Source organism: Globicephala melas, chromosome 1 (genome assembly GCF_963455315.2).
Source record: "Globicephala melas chromosome 1, mGloMel1.2, whole genome shotgun sequence".
In the NCBI taxonomy this organism is placed as follows: domain Eukaryota; kingdom Metazoa; phylum Chordata; class Mammalia; order Artiodactyla; family Delphinidae; genus Globicephala; species Globicephala melas.
This window is the reverse complement of record NC_083314.1, coordinates 50,714,575-50,736,136: the sequence shown is the minus strand read 5'-3', so window position 1 is coordinate 50,736,136 and position 21,562 is coordinate 50,714,575. Positions and strand designations below refer to the sequence as shown.

The following is a 21,562-nucleotide window of genomic DNA, read 5'->3' as shown; positions in this document are numbered from 1 at the left end:
AGCATGCGGGATCCTAGTTCCCTGACCAGGGATCTGACCTGTGCCCCTTGCAGTGGAAGCACTGAGTATTAACCACTGGACTGCCAGGGAAGTCCCTATAACGTTTCAATTTATCACCTGCGCTTTGGGGGTCTTGTATTTTAAAGCCCTTCCCTCCCTCAAAGTCTGAAAGATATTCTGTGGCCAGTCCCCCTACCCCTTTTGTTAACTGCCCCATCCAAGCTCAGGTGCCACTGGACACAGCTTCCCAGCACTAAGTGGCTGCTGTTCTTTGAAGGTCTGACAACAGTCAATGGGGAGAAAAAATACTTCCCCACTTTCTTTCCCACCTTATACTTTTCTGCTCTGGGTTGCTATTTCTCCATTACATTAGGATTTAACCACCTCCTCTGGCCTCAGGAAGTTCTCTCATTTTTTATGATATTTTGACATCTATTGATCTCCTTGCTTTTGTGGCTTTTCTAAAAATGAGTTTAGGACAGAGTCAGTCAGCAGCCCTGAACAACGGATTATTTATTGCACAGCCAATTTTTTTTTAACATCCTTATTGGAGTATAATTGCTTTACAATGGTGTGTTAGTTTCTGCTTTATAACAAAGTGAATCAGTTATACATATACATATGCCCCATGTGCACAGACATTTTTAAAGGCTTTTCTAATAACATGAGAAAAGGCTCATGATACAATGATGAGTGAAAAGCAGGAGACAGAAGTGCATATAGCATAATCTCAATTGTGTATATACACACAAGAGTGAGTATGTGTTTATATATATGTGTGAAGGAAAAACTGGTCTTATGCCGAAATGGTAGTAGTTACTTCTCAGTTGTGGAATTATGGATGATTTTAATTTTCTCCCATAAATTTTCTGTGTGTTCCAAATCCTGCCCCTCCAACTTTTCTTCAGCGAGTGTGTATTTTTTAGCCAGAAAATTTCTTTTTAAAAAAAAATGATGGTGCTCAACGATAAGGTTGCACTTTTAGACCGTTAGAAGCATCTTCAAATGTATCTATATTTAAGTTGTCCTGTGAGTTTATCCTTTTAGATTAATCTGTGTAGTTTTCTGTCAATGTTTTATGTAAAGGTTTGAAGCCCTGTATGGGTTTAGGCCCAATTTTTTTTAATGCTTTGTTAAATTTTAAAATTTTATTATGAAAAATTTCTAACAGACGTAGAAAGAATAGTATAGTGAACCCATATACCCACTCCCTAGGTTTAACAATTGCTCACATTTTGCTAGATTTGTCTTACATAAATTATTTACATCTTGATATTAAATTCACAAATATATGTACCTCTAAAAAATACTTACCAGCAATCAGCAATACCTTTACACACCTAACACGATTAACCATGATTTTTAAGACTACTGTTTAGGGAATTCCCCGGCAGTCCTGTGGTTAGTGGTTAGGACTCTGCGCTGTCACTGCCAGGGGCCCGGTTCGATCCCTGGTTGGGGAACTAATATCCCGCAAGCTGCACAATGCAGGCAAAAAAAAAAAAAAAAAAAAAAGACTACTGTTTAAAATATATCCCCAAAGATTTTTCTCTTCTGTTCAACCTTCCAAACCAGGATTCTGGGTTTCCGCCGAGCCCCCTTGGTGGTTGGCAGATTTGTTAATCTGCGGACAGAGATCAAGCCTGTTGCCACGGAGCAGCTCTTGAGCACCTTCCTAACTGTAGGTAAGGAGGTTATAGAGGACGTTTAGGTAAGGGAATAGTTAATAAATTAAATGGGGCATCATTGAGCAAGCTGGCTCATGACTTTTAGGAACTGAAGAACTCAAGGGACTACAAAAGCAAATCAGGCAACTTGTTCTCACAGTACTGGGGGAAATAGATCTAAAGGTGGATGGCAGGAAATTGAAAGTTTTCCCTAATGCACGCTTTGTGTGTCTCTGAAGTAGGAAGTGAGATCATTTACGACAGTGTAATTAGGGGATAACTTTATTTCCTTCTGCTTGATCTTAAACTAAATCTCAAACTCAAAATTTGGTCTGAATCAGTTACTGTCTGTGTATCATTGCCTTGGTGGTTTTTTTCATACTCCTGTACTTTCTTGGGAACTGTTTCCTATCTCCTGAGAATTGAGCAAACCTTAAGGCAACTCTATAAGAGGGTCAGAAATTCCCTTGTAGGGTTGCCCTTGGGCCTGGAAGATCACCACTGCCTCCTCCCACTCTGTAAAGGTTAGCCTATGTAACTCTTTGTGTGTGGAATTGACTGCCATCCCTCTGGCCTCTGTTCTCCGTTGTCACACTCTGAGGTAGGGGGTCTGGGCTGGAATTCTCACTCCTGTTCTCCTTGCAGACATAATGAGAATGGGAGGAATTCAGAGGTGCTGTGGTCTCTTGTCTGAGCCTCCTCAGGGTGCCATTTTCAATGACACAGTACTCTGCGTTGATATGACTGTTGAAATAGACATTGCAAGATGAACTTCAACTTGCTTTGCTAGAGTGAATGGATTTACATTTATAATGAGGTGAAACTGAATATTTAAAGCACTTTTGACAGATTCATCATTCAGAATTTAAACTTATCAGGCTAGGGCTCTGCTGTTCTTGCAAATAACCAAAAGCATACACTGTCACTGATTTGTTTCATATATTTTCTAATCACTTCTGCTTGTCCAATTTTATGCTTAGGCAAACATGCATTCCTGATGGATGGGAAGAATAGGCCTGCTGTCTAGAGACTCAGAGAAGGTTAACTCTCCTATATTGTGCAAGGTGCAGGGGAAGGGAGAGGCCAGAAAAAGGTTTATAAGGAGGTTATTAACACTTGGGCTGAGTATTGAAGAATCCATAGACGCTACCCAGGCTGCAAAGAGGGAAGGGCATTGGGCACAATAACAGGAAGTATAATGGAAATGAGGGCACAAAGACCTGAAAGTACAAAGCACTGGTACATTTAGAGAAAAGCTTCTAGATACACTGTACAGCATAGGGCAGTGTCTTAGTTTGGCTGCTATAACAAGATATCATGGACTGTGTGGCTTAAACAATAGGGATTTATTTTTCACCGTTCTGGTTACTAGAAATCCAAGATCAGGGTGCCACCATGGTTGGGTTCTGGTGAAAGCCCTCTTTGTGATTCACAGGCAGCAGTCTTCTTCCTGTATCCATCCTCACACTGCAGAGAAAGAATGAAAGAGGAATCATCTCTATCATGTCTTTTATAAAGGCACTAATCCCATCATGAGGACTCCTCCCTAAAATCCCACCTCCAAATACCACCATATTGGGGCTTCACCATGTGAATTCTAGGGGGGTCGTGAACATTCAGTCCATAGCAGGCAGGTAGAGGGATTGGCTGGAGATGGGTTTTAAATGATGGACTGACCTTAGCACAATTTTTAAAATGTATTACTAGATAACTTGGTATAATGATAGCTAAATTTTGTATAGCCCTTGCAACTTGACAAAGCACTTTCACACAGTTACCTTATTTAATCCTCTTGACAAGAGTGCAATAAGTAGGGAAGATTTATCCACATTTCAGACCTGAGAAAGAGGTTTAAAAGAGTTAAATGATGTTCCCAAATTCACAAAGCTACTAATTGTTAGCCAGGATTCAAACCCAGATTTTGAGACTAAAATATTTGATCTGCGTATATTCTTCTATATCCATTCATTTATTTATTGAACAAAATTTTGTTTCACTCTGTGTGGCAGGCTCTGAACTAGGTGTTGAATATACAAAAATGAATGACACCTTCCTGCCTTCAAGGAGCTTTATCTAATGGGGGAGCCACACATATACAGAGGGCCTGTGGGAATGTGGAGGGGAAGAGGAGAGGGTCTAGAAGTTAGGACTGGGGTGATAGTTTCAACCAAGTCTTAAAGGGAGAATAGCAATCCTGCAGGAAGATACAGTGGGAAAGAACACCCTAGGTTTGGAAAAGGACTCTTAACCTTTTTTTGTGCAAGTGACTCCTTTGGCAGTCTAGAGAAGTTTCTGGATCCTTTCTCAAAATAATGTTTTTAAATACATAAATTAAAATACGTAGATTATAAACAAAACTAATAATATTGAAGTATATATTTTTTAACCTAAAATTACAAAAAGCTAATTTGTGATAGAGTAACATGTGCTTCGTTATTTACACATTAAATAACAAGATTTAGAGTGATCTAGTAACTACCTTAATTTCGGACCATAAATATAAATGATACTTTGAAGTATCTGCAGCAATGCTAATATGATATGAAAAATTTATTGATTTCTTCTGTTGAGAAAGTCACAGGTAGCGCTAATATTATGGTTTGCTGCCTACCATCGTAACTGAAGGAAATGCTAAGTTTCAGGTAGAAGTTAGTGAAAATAAAAATGTAATTTTGTTTCCATCCAGTTCACAGGCTCCCTGAGTTAACCCTGTTCTAGGTGGAGGACAGAGCAGAGACAACAGCGACAAGAAATGAGAGAAGAGCATGGCAAGCTCAGGAGACTGTGTAGTTGAGCTGAAGTAAAGATTTTCTCCTTAGGCACTGGGAGGCCATGGAAAAGACTTTGAATGTGGAAAGATCAGATTTGAGTTTTAGAAAACTAATTGTAGCAGCATTGTGGAGGATGAATTGGGAAGGGCAAGCTGAGATGAGAGCCCTTGGGGGCTGTTGTAGTAAATGCACCTGCAGTGAGTCCAAACTAAAACCTGGACATCTAGGGGATACTCAAGAACTGGAATGGAAGGAATTTGGTGAACATTTGGGCTGAGTGAGACAATTGAGAGAGAGGAAGAAGTTAAAAATGACTCCTAAATTTCTGGATTGGATGACTAAGTGTATAATGAAGCTGTTAGCTATCTTAGGAATATATAGAAAGGAGCAGACTTAGGGAGATGGAGCAGAGGAAGATAATGAATTTAATTTTGGATATTTTGTTTCCTTGTGTAAAATAATAAGAAATAGATACATTGGTTTCTGTCCCCAGTTCCTGACACACAGCTCCTAAAACCCTTGTAAATTCCTAAGTGGTAGGAACACTAGGAGCATATCTTATTCTACTGAGGTGATTCTGAGTTGGTTCCTGGATGCCTCCTGGATGGAGGCTCTTCACCAGAAAGACCAAGCCATAATTAGAAGCTTGGAATTTTCAGCCCCGCACCCTTGCCCTTTCTCCAGAGAGTGGAGAGGAGCTGGAAATAACTGATCATGGCTGGAGTTACTAATTGATCTTGCCTACGTAAGGAAGCCTCTATAAAAATTCCAACAGTACGGGGTTCGGGGAACTCTACAGGTTGGTGAACCAAAAGTTTCCATGTGCCACCATGCCAGGCCCCAAACTCCACAAAGACAGAAGCGTCTTTGTTCAGGACCTCGACCTATGTATCTCTTCATTGGCTCTTGATTGATATCCTTTGTAATAAACCAGTAATCTAGGGAGTAAACTGGTTTCCTAAGACCTGTGAGCCGCCCTAGCAAATTTTTTTTTTTGAGGTATAATTGTACAACATTATGTTAGTTTCAGATGTACAGCATAATGATTCAGTATTTGTACATATTGTGAAATGATCACCACAATAAGTCTAGTTAACAAACATCACCATATACAGGTACAGAATTTTTTTTTTCTTGTGAAGAGAACTTTTGAGATCTGTTCACTTAGCAGCTTTCAAATATGCAGTACAGTATTATTTACCATAGTCACCATCCTGATGACTTATTTTATAACTGGATGTCTGTACCTTTTGATTCCCTTCACCCATGTCTCCCACCCCCCGACCCCCCAGCCTCTGGCAACCACCCATCTGTTCTCAGTATCTGTGAGCTTGGGTTTGTTTTGTTTCATTTTGTTTTAGATTCTGTAAGTGAGATCATACAGTATTTATCTTTCTCTGACTTATTTCACTTAGTGTAATGCCCTCAAGGGCCATCAGTGTTATTGCAAATGACAAGGTTTTATTCTTTTTTATGGCTGAGTAATATTCCATTGTATCTATACCACATTTTTTTTCTTTATTCATTCATACGTTGATGAGTACTTAGGTTGTTTCCATACCTTGGATATTGTAAATAGTACTGCAGTGAATATGGGGGTGCAGATATCTTTTTGAATTAGTGTTTTTGTTCTCTCTTCAGTTAGATACCTAGAAGTAAAATTGCTGGATCATATGGCAGTTCTATTTTTAATTTTTTGAGGACCCTCCATACTGTTTTCCACAGTGCCTGCACCAATTTACGTTCCCACCAGTGATGCACAAGGGTTCCCTTTTCTCCACAGCTGTACCAACACTGGTTATTTCTTGTCTCTTTGATGATAGCCATTCTAACAGGTATGAGGTGATGTCTCATTGTGGTTTGATTTGCATTTCCCTTGTGATTAGTGATGTTGAGCACCTTTTCATGTATCTGTTGGCCACTTGTATGTCTTCTTTGGAAAAATGTCTATTCAGATCTTCTGCTTATTTTTTAATTGGATTTTTTTTTTGCTATTGAGTTGTATGAGTTCTTTATGTATTTTGGATATGAACCACTTACCAGATATATGATTTGCAAATATTTTCTCCCATTCAGTAGGTTGTCTTCTTGTTTTGTTGATGGTTTCCTTTGCTTTGCAGAAGCTTTTTGGTTTGATATAGTCCCACTTGTTTATTTTTGCTTTTGTTGCCTTTGCTTTTGGTGTCAAATCCAAAATATAATTGCCAAGACCAATGTCGAGGAACTCACCGCATATGTTTTTTTCTAGGAGTTTTATGGTGTCAGGTCTTAAGTTCAAGTCTTTAATCCATTTTGAGTTAATTTTTGCATATGTTATAAAATAGTTGTCCAGTTTCGTTCCTTTGCATGTGACTGCCCAGTTTTCCCAACACCATTTATTGAAGAGACTGTCCTCTCCCTGTTGTATATTCTTTACCCTAGCAAATTAATCGAACCCAAACAGGGGCTCATAGGGACCTCTAATTTATAGCCAGCTGGTCAGAAGCACAGGTGACAACCTGGACTTGCAATTGCCATCTGAAGTGGAGGGCAGTCCTATGGGACTGAGCCCTTAACCTGTGGAGTCTGATGCTATCTCCGGGTAGATAGTGTCAGAATTAAGTTAAATTGTAGGACACCCAGCTGGTGTCCAAGAATTGCTTGGTGGTGGGGGAAAACCCACACACAGTGAAATTGGGTGCAGAATCTCACCTTGACAGGAACATCCAGGAGTAAATGTCGACTAGTTATTTAGGAGCTAAAATCTGTAGCTTAGGCGAGAAGTGTGGGCTGGAGCTGTAGATTTTATTATCATGGGTGGTAGTTCATCCAAGGAGAGCATGGAGATCGAGGTCATCAGAAAACCAGTTTTAAAAGTTTGGCGCATTCAGGAAATAGTGAAAGATTCGGAGCCTCAGGTTCATGGCTATAAAACCGGAATATTGAGGTCTGGAAAGGTAGATTGGAACCAGATTATTCATAATAAATAGCTGGCATTGATTGGTCTCTGACAATGGGTCAGGCACTGTGCTGAGCATTACTGGGGATTGTCTCTTTCACTCTTCACAACCCAAGGAGGGAAGAACTGTTACATTATCTCCGTTTTACAGAGGGAGCTTAGATAGGTGAAATTACATGCCCAATGTCTTGCAGTCTAATGACTATTTAGAGTTTATATTTTGATCCCACAAACCTGACCTTAGATTGCACTTTTAGCCAGTACACCTGACTCCATTCGGTTATAAAGAGTCTTATTTACCAAACTCAGAAGTTTGGATTTTGTCACATAGGCAACAGGTTTCCTACACCAAGCAATGTTTTGTTTTGTTTTTCTGTTTTTTGAATCAGTAATACATTCCCACAGCTCACAATTTTTAAAAAATATCGAAAGGACATCATGCTCCATTGTATGGATCTACCATAATTCATTTAACCAGGCCCTTGTTGGACATAAAAGTTCCAGTATTTTGTTTTTACAACCACTGTTGCCCAAAACTACCCTGTACATATTTTATTTCATACATGATCAAATATATCCAGAAGTGCAAGTGCTGGGTCAAAGGGCACATACATTTTTACATAGGTGTTTAATCAGTTTACATTCTCCACAGTGATGTATGAGAATGCCTCTTCCCCGCTAGCCTCAACAACAACGTATTATCAAACTTTGGGTTTTGTTTGTTTCACATGTAGCATCTTTTTATTTGTTTATTTGTTGTATTTTGTCTTTGCATATCCTTTGCTCATTTTTTTAAATACATTTATGTATTTATTTATTTATTTTTGGCTGTGTTGGGTCTTTGTTGCTGCAAGCGGGCTTTCTCTAGCTGCAGCGAGCGGGGACCACTCTTTGTTGCGGTGCGCAGGCTTCTCATTGCGGCGGCTTCTCTTGTTATGGAGCATGGGCTCTAGAGCGCTGGCTCAGTAGTTGTGGCGCATGGGCTTAGTTGCTGCACGGGATGTGGGATCTTCCCGGACCAGGGCTCGAACCTGTGTCCCCTGCATTGGCAGGTGGATTCTTAACCACTGCACCACCCAGGTAGTCCCCTTTGCTCATTTTTAGCTTTGTCATTGGTCCTATCAATTTACAGGAGCTCATACATAAGAAGGATAATAGCCCTTTGTGATATGAGATATAAATATTTTCCCCAATTCTTTAATTTCTTTTGACTTTGCTTATAGTTTTTTGTTTTGTTATTTTTTTGGGGGGGTGTTTGCCTTACAGAAGCTTTTTGTTTTTAATGTAATCAGTCCATCTTTTCTGATAGATTTTCTGATTTTGAATCATAGTTAGCCTTGCTCACTCCAACATTATGGAGGAATTCTGCTTTTTTTTTTTCTTTTAGTACCTTTATAGTTTTATTTTTTGCATTTAAGGTTTTGATATTGTTGGAATTTCTTCTGGTATATGTAATGAAGTATGGCTCCACTGTTGTTGTTTTTTTTTCCCAGATGGCTATCAGTTGTCCCAATAGCATTTGTTAAAGAGTCTCTTGTTTTTCCCTGTAGTAAATTTTCTTTATTTAGTTTCTTTATTTAGCTTTAGTTTCTGGACTTTCTGTTCTGCTCCATTGGACATTAAATCTGTTTATGAGCTGGTCTATAATGTTGTTGTTGTTGTTTAATATTTATTTTATTTATTTATTTTGGATGCTCTGGGTCTTCATTGCGGCACTCGGGATCTTTCTGGCGGCATGCAGACTCTCAGTTGCGGCATGCGGACTCTTAGCTGCAGTATGCATGTGGGATCTATTTCCCTGACCAGGGATTGAACCCGCGGCCCCTGCATTGGGAGTGTGGAGTCTTACCTACTGGACTACCAGGGAAGTCCCCAATAATGTTTTAATTATTGAGGCATTATACTATGTTTTGATATCTGGTAGGTCTAGTCCCCTCTCTTTGCAGTTATTTTAACAATTTTCTAGCAGTTCCTAGTTATTTTTTCTTATGATCTTTAAAATTGTCATACCTAGTTACCCTCTAAAAGATCCGTTGGTATTTCTGATGGATCAAGTTAAACTTACAAGTTTATATTTTTATAATTAAAAAATAAATGTGGTATATCTTTCAATTAGTGTTCAAATCTTCTTTACCTAGAAAAGTTTGTAAAGTAATGGAGAGTGACAGAATCAGCTTTGTGGGTGGGTATATAGTGGATTAGTTTCTATTTAGTGTGTACTATGCCAGAGGTTGGAAATACTAAAAAGTTTGAGTGCTGTTTGTCTCTTCAAGGACACATATACATGAGAACATAAACAATCATTAAAGGAGCATGTGAGGTTTTCTGGGTGTAGGGAATTAGCTCATTTGATGGCTATTATTTTGTAGAGGTAGAGAGCAAAGAAAGCATTACTTTCCTTAACTTTTTATTTTGAAATAATTTTAGATTTACATAAAAGTTGCAGAAATGATCCAGAATCCCCCAGATTCCTCAATTGTTAATACTTCTGAATCATTTGAGAACAGGTTGCAGACATGAATATCCATTACAGCATTATATGCTCCCTTAAGACTTCAGTGAGTATATCCCAACTACCAGCACACTCTCCTACACAACAACATTCAACCATCAAAATGAAGAGTTGAACATTGATCCAATATTGCTATCTAATTCATAGATCCTATTCAGATTTTGCCACTTGTCCATGTAATGGCCTATGTACATCCAGGATTCAATCTAGGATATTGCATTCAGTTGCATGATTAAGATGGTGAGTGTCTGCAAGGTTTCTCCAGTATTTTATACTTACTAATAAATAATTACTGAGTACTTTGTAGGGAGAAACTCAAAACTATATAAATATTCTATCCTCATGAAACTTTTGCCCACCAGTTTTAGAATTCATTGATAATTCTTACCCGAATCAGTTACTAATGTGATAGTTGCCAAATGGTGATTTGCTAATTCTGTCATTTCTTCTAGACTTACTGGTTGCCATTCTTTTGATGAGTAGAGCTCCCGTCGCCCTGCCCCACTTTTGTTTACTTATTTATATCACTATGAACACGTAGACTCTTAATTTACTCAGTTACAATTTGTTACTATTATTATTTATTTTGATGCTCAAACTATCCCAGATTTGGCCAGTGGGAACCCCTACAAACTGTCTCTTGTGTTATTTGGAATGTCCCCGTCATTCTGAGTGCCTCCTTACAGCTGGCATAGCAGTATGACCCAGGCTCATCTTGTACTTTCCCTGCCCCTGCCCTAGGGGTCATCTGTTTCTCCAGGGAGCCCTGGTTCCTTTTAATATAGTATTAAAATGATATTTAGAAACTGATATGTGAGTGTGTTCATTACTACCTGAGTGTTATTGTTTCCAGGTTTTCTAAAGGGGCAAAATATGTATATATATATACATGCGTATGTATATATATGCATACATATACACACACAAACATTTGTACTTTCTTTTATATCTCTGTGTTTTAAAACCATCAATTCAAATCAATATCTCCAGTTCTAATTCAACACTGCAGGATTTACTCTGGCCTTCTCTCTTTTTATATGTTAAACTCCCTTCTCCATCTGTGAGAAACCTGGTTCCCATTATCCTCAGTCTGTTTACTCATTTGCTCTAGACCCTACTCCCCACTCCGCATGTAACCAAAGTCCTGGTCCATGGCTTGGCCTCGTACATGCCCTCTCTCCCTCCCCTGGGCATTCTGGCCAAAATGTCAGTCCTGCTGAAGGAGAAGAGGACATTACTTAAAGTGAGTTCAGAAAGATACTTGTGACAGTAGTTGACTTCTGGGAGAGATTGGGTAGAAGGGACAGAGAGGGAAAGGGAGACTTAACTTTTTCGTATATATCCTTTTGTACCTTTTGAATTTTTTTTACACCATGTGCTTTTATTTCCTATACAGAAAATAAATAAAGATTTAAAAATAAGCTCAGGATCTTTGTTTTCACATAGAGCTGCTCTCTTCATTGTTTGGGGAGAATTTGGAGTTATCCTTTTTCTGTAAGTGTATATGGTTCCATTCTCTCCTTTAGGAAATAATACTTGTTTCTATGGGAAGTGTTATTATTGCCGAGAAACAGAGCCAGCCTGTGCTGATGGAGACACGATGGAGGGGTCTGTCACGCTTTGGCTTCCAGATGTGTGGCCTCTACAGAAACACCGACACCCATGGGGCAGGACTTACCGAGAGGGCAAATTAGCCAGGTAAATGCTCCTTTGAGCCACTACTTCATTCTCTCCTGTGCCTGGACAGGTGCCAACCCTGTGTAGGAGCCAGGGTTCTGTCCAAGTCTAAAAAGGACTATGGGGGGTTCAGGGGAAAACCTGCTAGTCAGGGACTCTCTCTTCTCTGTGTTTTAAACAATGTTACGTGTGGTGCTGGCACTCAGTGAACAACCCTGGTGATGCTGCTTCCCTCCAGGTGGGAGTATGATGAGAGCTACTGTGACGCTGTGAAGAAAACGTCCCCTTATGACTCTGGCCCTCGCCTCTTGGACATCATTGATACAGCTGTCTTTGATTACCTGATTGGCAATGCTGACCGCCATCACTACGAGAGTTTTCAAGACGATGAAGGCGCTAGTATGCTCATCCTTCTCGATAATGCCAAAAGGTAGGACCAGCAGGACTCTCCTTGTCAGTTAGGGGTCCTGTGTATACAAGAAGAATGCTTTCTGGGGTATCCTGGAAAACCTCCAGAACAGGCTCAACAGAAGGCATCCTTCTTGTTTCCACTCGGAGTCTTTGCCATTGGCACCCATCCTTCCAGCTTGTTCAGAGTTTGTACTCCTTTCACCTTCGGGGATCTGAGGACTTTAAAAAAGTGGAAAACTCACTTTTTCCAAAGAGTCAAAGAGTATGATTCTCTTCACAGACAACTGGAAACCAAGGTCTTCTATTTATTGCTACTTACATCATTCTTTCTTGACTAGCTTGTTCAGAATCTTGAGAAATACATCGTTAATGGAACATGAAATGTAGCTGTTGTTAAATTATTCTATCCAAAGATTCATACAGTTTAAAAATTTAGTTTATTTGATAGGATGTTTTTGCTATTTTTATGGCAGTCTAGGCCCAGATTTTTTCTATTATGAGTAGGAGAGCAGTTAGTTGCTTAGTATTTGTATATAAAGACAAGTTACTTTTATCTTGAATAAAACAATTTTATTAATTTTGAATAAATGGAATGTCCTTATTTAGGCCTGAGCTATTTGAAGAGCACATTGTATTTTCAGTTTGCACTCTGCATTCTTCATGGTACCCAGTTAAGTGCCACACTTTTAGTTACACATAATAAATGTTTGCTAAATAGAATACTTCCTTGGAGCTGGAATTGTTCAGGCTCTGAGTCACTACTGGGTTTTTTGGGGGGTTTTTTTGGTTGTTTTTTTGTATTTTTGATTTTTATTTTATTTATTTTTTTATACAGCAGGTTCTTACTAATTATCTATTTTATACATATCAGTGTATATATGTCAATCCCAATCTCCCAATTTATCCCACCACCACCGCCCCCCACCGCTTTCCCCACTTGGTGTCCATATGTTTGTTCTCTACATCTGTGTCTCTATTTCTGCCCTGCAAACCTGTTCATCTGTACCGTTATTCTAGGTTCCACACATATGCGTTAATGTACGATATTTGTTTTTTTCTTCCTGATTTACTTCACTCTGTATGACAGTCTCTAGATCCATCCACATTACTTTTTATGGCTGAGTAATATTCCATTATATATATGTACCACATGTTCTTTCGAATGGATAAAGAAGATGAGTCACTATTGTTAACGTTGGTTGCTGAGAATAAGCTGAGACATGGACACTCAGCGAAGAATGCTTAGGCAGCATTTGCTAAGGAGGCCACCACCTCATACTGAGCACCAGGTGCCTCATACTCCATGAAAGGGGGTGACAGCTACAGAGAGTGAGAGGCCAGCAAACATTGCCTCTCCCATTCCCAGCAAAGCAGGTAGTGACCAGTGCTATGTATTTCATTTTCATTTATACTATATTTTCAGTTCCTGAATATCTTTATCCTTACTTGTAAAACTGATCATGTGCTGTGGAAATACACATTGAAATAATTGCCTTTGCCTTTTATTATTTGTGGGCCTGCCCTGTGCTGAGGGCTACCAGACCCTCCAGCTATTAAGGTGAGCTTCCAGGAAAAGAGTGGAAGGTTGACAGTTTTTCCAGAATCAGTTCTCCTTTTCTAACTCGGAATTACTAAGAGCATTTTTACATCTGCTTTGAATCACTGTTTTCCCAGCCTCTGTGAGCAGTTTTTACAGTTTGAATCTGACCATATACTTTCTTGTAGGGAATACAGTAATCTAAGTCTTTTTCTGATTGGTAATATTAAAGTAGAACAAGTATAACTTCTTTTTACAGGTAATGACCTTCTGCTTGTTTGCGAGAACCTAATATCAGTAGCCTTTATTGCTCTACATACCCTTAAAACCTTCTCGGGTTTGGGGGTCTTCAGGTTCTCCCTTGGTCTGTGGACTCCATACCGTGTTAGGAGGGTTATGCTTCAACACCTTGAAATATCCTGGCAGGAGAAAGGATCCTTGTAAAGGAGTATATTTGCTGTTTGATGCTGCAGTACAAGCTGTTAGGAATCCTGTGTCTAATTGGTCATGCCCTGTTTATTTTTAATTTAAGTGATTTGAGCTGTGGGAGCATGAAATTATCCAGGATCACATTCACGTTTCATATGGAATTTGTTCTTGCTTTGATGCTAAGAAGGGGACGGGTGCTTCCACCTAATTCACTAACTTTTCATTTAATTTTCAGCTTTGGGAACCCCTCGCTGGATGAGAGAAGCATTCTTGCCCCTCTCTATCAGTGTTGCATGTAAGTTATGCAGTCAAGTACATTTGCCTGCATTGCCTTCCTTTCCAGGCTCAGGTAACAGTACATCAGTTTGCTTGGCTTTAAAACTTCCTAATACCTGAGCAGCACTTTTCATGCTTTTCTAACCCCGAACCTCCTGGAGATCCTGAGCTGTAGGGGATCAGGGAAAGGTTTCCACAGCAGTGTAGCCCAAAGCTCAGAATGCATTTTGAGTTTTGTATGAGTAGAAATTTTCAGTTTATCCAATAATGTATATCCATGTTTGTTTTAATATCAGAATATAGTCCTCACTCCCCCCCACCCAAAACCTAGTGCAACCCATGCCCCTAGTTGCTGTACTATGTTTACCTTGTGGTTTCAAGTCCTCTCACTCAACACCACAACCCACCTGTGGTTTGCTTATCTCAGTTTGAAATTGTGTAAACCAAAAGTAGCTTTCTCCGTAGGTATTTAGTAATTGATTTTTTAAAAGTCTGTATTAGATAACAAAGAAATTAAAAAGTAAATCAAGAAAATGAGATAAAGACTGGGCTCTCGGGAGCTCCTTTTCAGATCTTCGTTGCCAGGATGATTTAAAAGCATGAACACTAAGAATCAGCTGGGACCCACCTTGCTTGGCTACACAAAAGTGCAGGTCCAGGAGAGCCGCTTCCTACTGCTCGGCTCCCAGAGACACACTGATCATGTGAGACTGCCTCTTCTGGCGACTGGTCTGTTTTACTTTTCTTTTCTTTCTTTTTTTCATAACAGCAATATTCTGCAGAAAGTGTTTACCTAGGCAACCCTTAATTATCTTCATTAATATTGGGAAGCAGTGATACATCCAATCAAAACCTGTATCTGTGAAGGAAGATGTTTTTGTTTTAATAATGCTATCAGTCTGGTCCAGTCAGGATATAGAAAAGACATGGTGGGTTAAACAGGAAAGTTTAGTATAAGAGTTATTAAACTCTTTCATACAAGAGTGACTATAAAAGAAAACTAGAGCTGAGGGAGAGTACCCAAGGAAGAACAAACTTGGAAGGGGATCCCCCTCCCCAAGCCTGGGGTTTTGACCTCAGTGGAGAAGGTATAGTTCAGCCCACTGAATAGCAGAGAACTGTGCTAGTTTGCAGGTGCTGGGAGTGCAGGAAGCAGCCCTCCAGAATGCAGGCAGGGTACAGGCAATCAGCAGGTGGTAGCATGACATACCGAGAGAGCAACGACTCAGTAGAAACCCTCCAGGCTACAGGCAAGGCTTATTTGTGGGCCTGCACAGGGAATTGGGGCACCAGCATGGGTGCGTGGCTTTGGGGGCTGTGGTTTCCATGTTGAGAGGGCCTTAGGAAAGTTATCACCAAGCCAGGCCAAGGCCGCAACATCATGGTGGGCCTACCTGTTCTGGAAATGTGGCCAAGGCAGAGTTTCATTTGCTGACCTTCCCCGCACACTACTGACCCACTCACTGTACAGCAGCCAGAAGCGTCTGGAGAACCTCTTCCTTCTGCAGTCTCCTTCCAGTATCCTCTACCGAGAAAGCCTAAGAGGAGAGATGCTTAAAGGACCTCTGTCCATTATAGCAGGGCATATATGAAGAGTGAACTTGGAGCTGAGAGGCAATCGAGTGATACCTTCGTCACACAGGGGGAACTCTAATGCTCTAGGCACTTGTAGTATTTTTCAGAAGAGTAAAACCACGCTGACTCTGTGCTTGTCCATCCCTGCCATGCTTTATCCGAAGATCCTTGCTTTCTTACTTTTTAAATCGTTGCAGAACAAGTTGCCTGCCTCATGCAGAGTCAGACTTTAATGCATACCTAGTAATTCCCACATTACCCACAGGGAGGTAAATACTTTTTTTCTAAGATAACAAGAGATCCTCTTTAGTTGGTAAAATAATTGAGAAAAATAGGTATCCTTAAACTTTTTCTATTTATAATATTGCTAGAATTTTTAATTAAGAAACATAAAAAGAAGGAAATTAAATTACTTATTAAGAGGTAAGGATAACTCCTGTTAACACTCTAGTGATTTCATTGTAATCGTGTGTGTATGTTTGTATGTATGCTTATACACACATTTTCTTTCCCCACAGGTTTGGAGTAAAAGAATGTTTTCCCTCCAACTATTTTCCCTGACTCAATATTATATCATGGGCATTTCCCCATGCCACTGAATTTTCATAACTGCTTTTAATGGCTGCATGGTATTCCCTTGAATGGATAAGCCATAATTTATTTAACTATTTCTCAGTTGTTGGACATTCAGATTGTTTCACATTTTTCCTGTTACAAATAGCACTGCAGTGAACATGTGTAAATATTGTATATATTTCTCATTAATTACTGAGAAAGAAATATCAAAATGTGGTAATGTTACTTACTCATAATGTAGAGCTACTTCTAAAACAGAAATTATTTTTCTAGTTGAGATATTTTACATAATTATTTCTTTACTTTCGTCTGCTATGCGGGCTTTAATCTCCATTTGATAGTGAGAGGTTTTATGTAACCTGTCCTAAAACTTTTTTTCTCCCAGCATTCGGGTTTCTACCTGGAACAGACTGAACTCCCTGAAGAATGGTGTGCTGAAGTCTGCCTTAAGATCTGCCATGGCCCATGACCCCATCTCCCCAGTGCTCTCTGATCCTCACCTAGACGCTGTGGACCAGCGGCTCCTGAGTGTCCTGGCCACCGTGAAGCAGTGCACTGACCAGTTTGGGATGGACGCAGTGCTGGTGGAAGACAGGATGCCTCTCTCCCACTTGTAATTCTCCACAAAATAAGTGAAACTTCTTTTTACAAAGCTAGAGAAACAGCACAATCAATTCCGAATGGTATGAGGTGGATTGGAAATGGCCAGCAGCACATTCTGGTGATAGGGGACAGGGTGGCCTTGGTGTTTGCTGTAGTAGAAGTTGAAGCAAAGACTACAAGTTTCAGACCACGGAGCTGTACCTGCTGAACCACCTTCTGACTTCCTCGGCGTATGCCCATTCTAGCAGTGGGCGTCACGGTTGGTCAGTATTAATTCTCATGCCAAAGGACAAATTAGAGGTGTGATATTTGAATAGATTAATGTTGGGGTTGGTTCTGGAGTATGTGTTTTGAGTCCATCCTTATAATCCTTTCTCCACACTTGTGGATTTTCCGAAAACACTTTGTAATCTCTTGAGTCCTTTCTTACCAGGACTAGTCAAATTGGAAATTTTACTGCTTCCTAAGGAGTGGCAGCAAGTAACCCAGCATTCTGTTGAGCCAAAGTAGCATGCTCTGTTGGAGGGACTATGTTTTTAAGATAGAATTAGAGGAAAGACAAAAGCAAGAAAGATGTTTGGGCTTTTAACTGAGTAGGTGGTGCTTTTGATGATTCTTAAAGGAGGGAAGAAGAGAGAGAGACCTACTTGGTGGAACCAGAATCAAGGCGGTGATTGAATTAGTGAAAAACAGGTTCCCCTGTATTTAAGTTCTTAACGTATATAAAAGCAAGCATGACTTGTACCTAAGTAAGATTTGCATTCTCATAATTGTGTCCAAATTAATCCAAAAGAGTGTCCCTGGAGAACCTACCATTACAACCCAAGCACAATTCTGTTACGGAGACTTTTTTTTCCTTTTGCCCAGAGCAGGCAAATCCTTTGCAAATTATCAAAGCAAACTGAAATAACAGCTTGAATAAGAGTTAGGTTGCCTGTCTTCTCTGCCATCCTGATTTCTAAAATGAATTTCCACTTCTGTCTTCAAGGCATTTGGTCATTAAAGCTGCTGTTCCCAAGAGATTGGCGATCCTACTTGTGCCTTTCTTGTGAGGAAAGCCAGCTCGCTCCTACGGATAATATAGTTTAGATCCTGCTGGTGGCTGGACCTATCTTGTGATTTGGGCCATGTGGAAGGCTGGAAACAAAGATTTTAAGCCTTCTGAGCCTTAAAATTAAGGTGGTTACCAGGAAGAGCCTTAAGATTTTGATTTATGTCAAACCCTGATTTCATCATTTAATCTTGTTTGGAGTTCTGAACCCACGATGTAGTATTGTCCTTCCGTCTCCTATTAGCACATTCAAATTTCAAGTTGCTAAAACAGGCTTAGTTCTGTGTTCTGCCAAAGCGATTTGACATATAAGCACTTGCATTAAAATACAGGGCAGAGGAAACTAGGCCTGGTGTGCCCACTCACGTGCCCTCAGAGGTGGGTGCTTCTCTCCTGCATTTTGTCTGGGGACTGTTGCAGTTTTGACTTCTGTGAAGCAGACACTAATATTTAAACAGTGTGGTTAAACAAATTTACTGCCAGCTATTGGAGACCAGTTTTAGGTAGCCACCCTTTCAAAAATAGTTTAGAATTTATGCCCCAATTTTCTCAAATTGAAAGATAACTGAGTACCCCAAAACTAATTTAAAGTAACATGACCGGGCTTCCCTGGTGGCGCAGTGGTTGAGAGTCCGCCTGCCGATGCAGGGGATACGGGTTCGTGCCCCGGTCCGGGAAGATCCCACATGCCGCGGAGCGGCTGGGCCCATGAGCCATGGCCACTGAGCCTGCGCGTCCGGAGCCTGTGCTCCGCAACGGGAGAGGCCACAACAGTGAGAGGCCTGCGTACCGCAAAAAAAAAAAAAAAAGACAACACTTAAAGTAACATGAAATTAGGACGCTTTTGTACTTAGTATGTACATTTGGCGATGTACACAGAATGGGCTGAGTTATTTTTAAAAAGCTATTGAATTTAAGAAGACAGGTAGTAGCACAAAACACTGAGCTAGTGTTAACAAAAGGAAGCATTAATCCCAATTTAAACTCATTTACTATGTGCATCCAGGGGAGTTCACATTTGAGCTTGAGAATACCTTGGATGGTGCTTACCTCAGAGCATCAGGGAGCCAGCTGGAGGGACAGTGGGAAGGAAGTCAACGCTGCTCTCCTTGGTAAATGTTAGCTGAACTAAATTTCTTGCAAACATGTGATACCTTCAGTATGCCCCAGTGAAATGAATAAGAGCTGTTCCCAAACTGGGAACTTTATTCATGATGTTGAAGGCAGAAGATTCTGCTAAGGAAAAAAGTAGGAGGAAAAGCTACTTTGAAAAATGCCTCATTCTTTTTCCCAAACATTGCAGAAAATGTATAATCTCATTCTCTTTCCCTATTTTAAAATTCATGATCTTAAAAGGTGTTCAAATGTATAGTGGTTAAAGTTAGAATTATGCTAATAGAATGGTGTGAACTGATGCTTAGAATATAAATTTATTTTCTAAGTCAGGATCGGATTAAGCTGCAAAAGTACGTTTAGAATCTTGGAAAAAACCAACCATAAGCTTATAGCCCTAAAATTCATAAACACTAAATTCTGTTTCAAAAAAGAGGTAGATATCTTTTTTTTTAAGTTTTGTAACACTGTCCTCTTTATGGTTTATCTTTTAGAATCGAGGACTATTATAATCAAACAGGGGTCATTGGAAGGGTTTTTGATCAGTCCTAACCTGGGCGTGCCTAGCTAACATCTAAAGGTAGATGTGGGTACATTTTAATATTATAAAACTAAGAAAATCAGAACTGAGTACCATTTCCTACCCCCCTTCTTCCACTTCTTAAATATTGGGTTGCCCAAAAAGTTCATTCTGGTTTTCCACACCATCTTACAAAAAACCTGAATGAACTTTTTGGCCAACCCAATATATTTATTCCATAGTTTGGGGGAATATGGGTATAGAGGTTTCATTCAAGAATTGTCATTTAATATGAAGCTATATTTTGGGTTTTGGGGGTAAATAATTTTCTGTGCAAAACATTAATAGGATCTGATTTACTCAGTATTGCTCAATAATTTATTAATAAGGCATTTCTCCCTATTTGCACTCAGGATTAATATGTCAAATGAAATCTAATAAGGAAATGGGAGAATTCAGGTACATCCTATTATTTTGGGAAAGATGAATCCTATACATGGCAGAAATTCCATGTCACCTGAAGGCAACAAGTTCTTCCAAAGAAATCCATCTTTTCCTTTCTTTAAAAAAAAAAAAAAAAAAAAGACTTTTGGCCTTCCCCTCCCATCCACCATGTTCCTTCACTCTCCCTTCTCCACAGCTTCCGTATTCTTGTTTGACCATTACCTGACCACACCTCAAATGATGGTAAACAGCATCTATCAGTGAGCTGTCTTATGTGAGTCGTCTTGTGAGCTTGGGCTTCAGGAAACATGAGTCAAGGTATATGTATATATATAGTCATATATGTATTCTAACAAGAAAAAATGTATTTATTTTGACACAGGGAAACACTGTTGCTGAAGAACCTCAAGCTAGGAAAAGGTTCTCTTAGTCTCTGAGAGTGAATCTAAGTGACATAAAGATATCCGTTCAGCAAACACCTCCTGTGCTAGCCAGGGCCGACGCCCGAGGCACATAGACCAGCCTCATGAGACTGTTGTGCAGGGGAAGGCCAGCTTTCCCCCTTCGACGCCTCAAGTCTGGGTTGAAAAGGTGAGGGCTGGATACTCTACTGCCACAGGGTTTTAAGGAACTAAGGTGTTACTCACAAATACAAAATGTCTGTGGGGGAACTGGGAATAACTTACTGGGAAGTTAATTTATTTGCTTCAAAGAGAGGTGTAGGAACCACTACCCTCTGTTTTGATCTGCCAAGGATTTCCTCTCAGAGCTGTTGCACAGATAGAGGTTGTGCTTGGTAAGATACCAAACAAGACAGATATGCACCTAAATTTCTAATGTGTTCTGTGGGTTTCAATTCTGAAAGAAAGAAAATGAATAAAGATTTTAATAAGTACTGATGTACCATCTTTTCCTCATTCTTTCCCCACCTCCCCACCCCGGTTCAGGATACTTCCATTGTTTTCAATTGCGATTTCCTGTTTTGTTAGGGGACAGAAGATTACATCTTCTTCATCCACATAAACTTCCACAGGGATTGTTTCACAGAATCTACGGATGAGACCTTTACACTTCTCACTAGTCTTCAGAAGGCCCATATCAGGTTGTGACTGAACCGAGAATTTCAGTAGGATAATTCTTAGGTGCTTTTTGTTTATTTAATAGTTAACTTCTTTCTTTCAGCTTCTTTAGAGATAAAGAATTATGAATCCCAAAGAACTTGTCAGCACAGTATCATAGAGGCCTGGAAGAAGAGACCAGCTGCCCTGATTATAATTCTTAGGACACCCAGACTTTTAAATTTTGAAATGGAAATGCAGCATCATAAACCTCAACCAAACAACTGAGCAGAGTTCTCAAGATTTTTACTTGATTTGTAGCATTTTTGTTTGTGCCAGTTTTTGTCACTTGCACTTGAATACCAAAGGGAGGCTAAAGCCTAGTTAACAGGTTCCTCGCTGAC

At 39.8% G+C, this 21,562-nt stretch overlaps 1 protein-coding gene across 5 annotated transcripts in view; it reads left to right on the top strand.

Annotated features, from left to right (window-relative positions):
* The window catches only part of FAM20B (FAM20B glycosaminoglycan xylosylkinase), a 41,930-nt gene extending 20,935 nt beyond the window's left edge, over positions 1-20,995 (top strand). For 4 of the 5 annotated variants that reach the window (XM_060295862.1, XM_030875351.2, XM_060295855.2 and 1 more), the window contains 5 exons: positions 1,576-1,685; positions 11,415-11,586; positions 11,804-11,995; positions 14,178-14,237; positions 16,755-20,247. In XM_060295862.1, coding sequence (XP_060151845.1) covers positions 1,576-1,685; positions 11,415-11,586; positions 11,804-11,995; positions 14,178-14,237; positions 16,755-16,986 — 766 coding nt within the window. In that variant the 3' untranslated portion in view covers positions 16,987-20,247. Of the gene's footprint in view, positions 1-1,575; positions 1,686-11,414; positions 11,587-11,803; positions 11,996-14,177; positions 14,238-16,754; positions 20,248-20,482 lie in introns of those variants that run through there. The other variant, XR_011376788.1, reaches the window with a different exon arrangement.
* Positions 20,996-21,562: the final 567 nt, after the last annotated feature.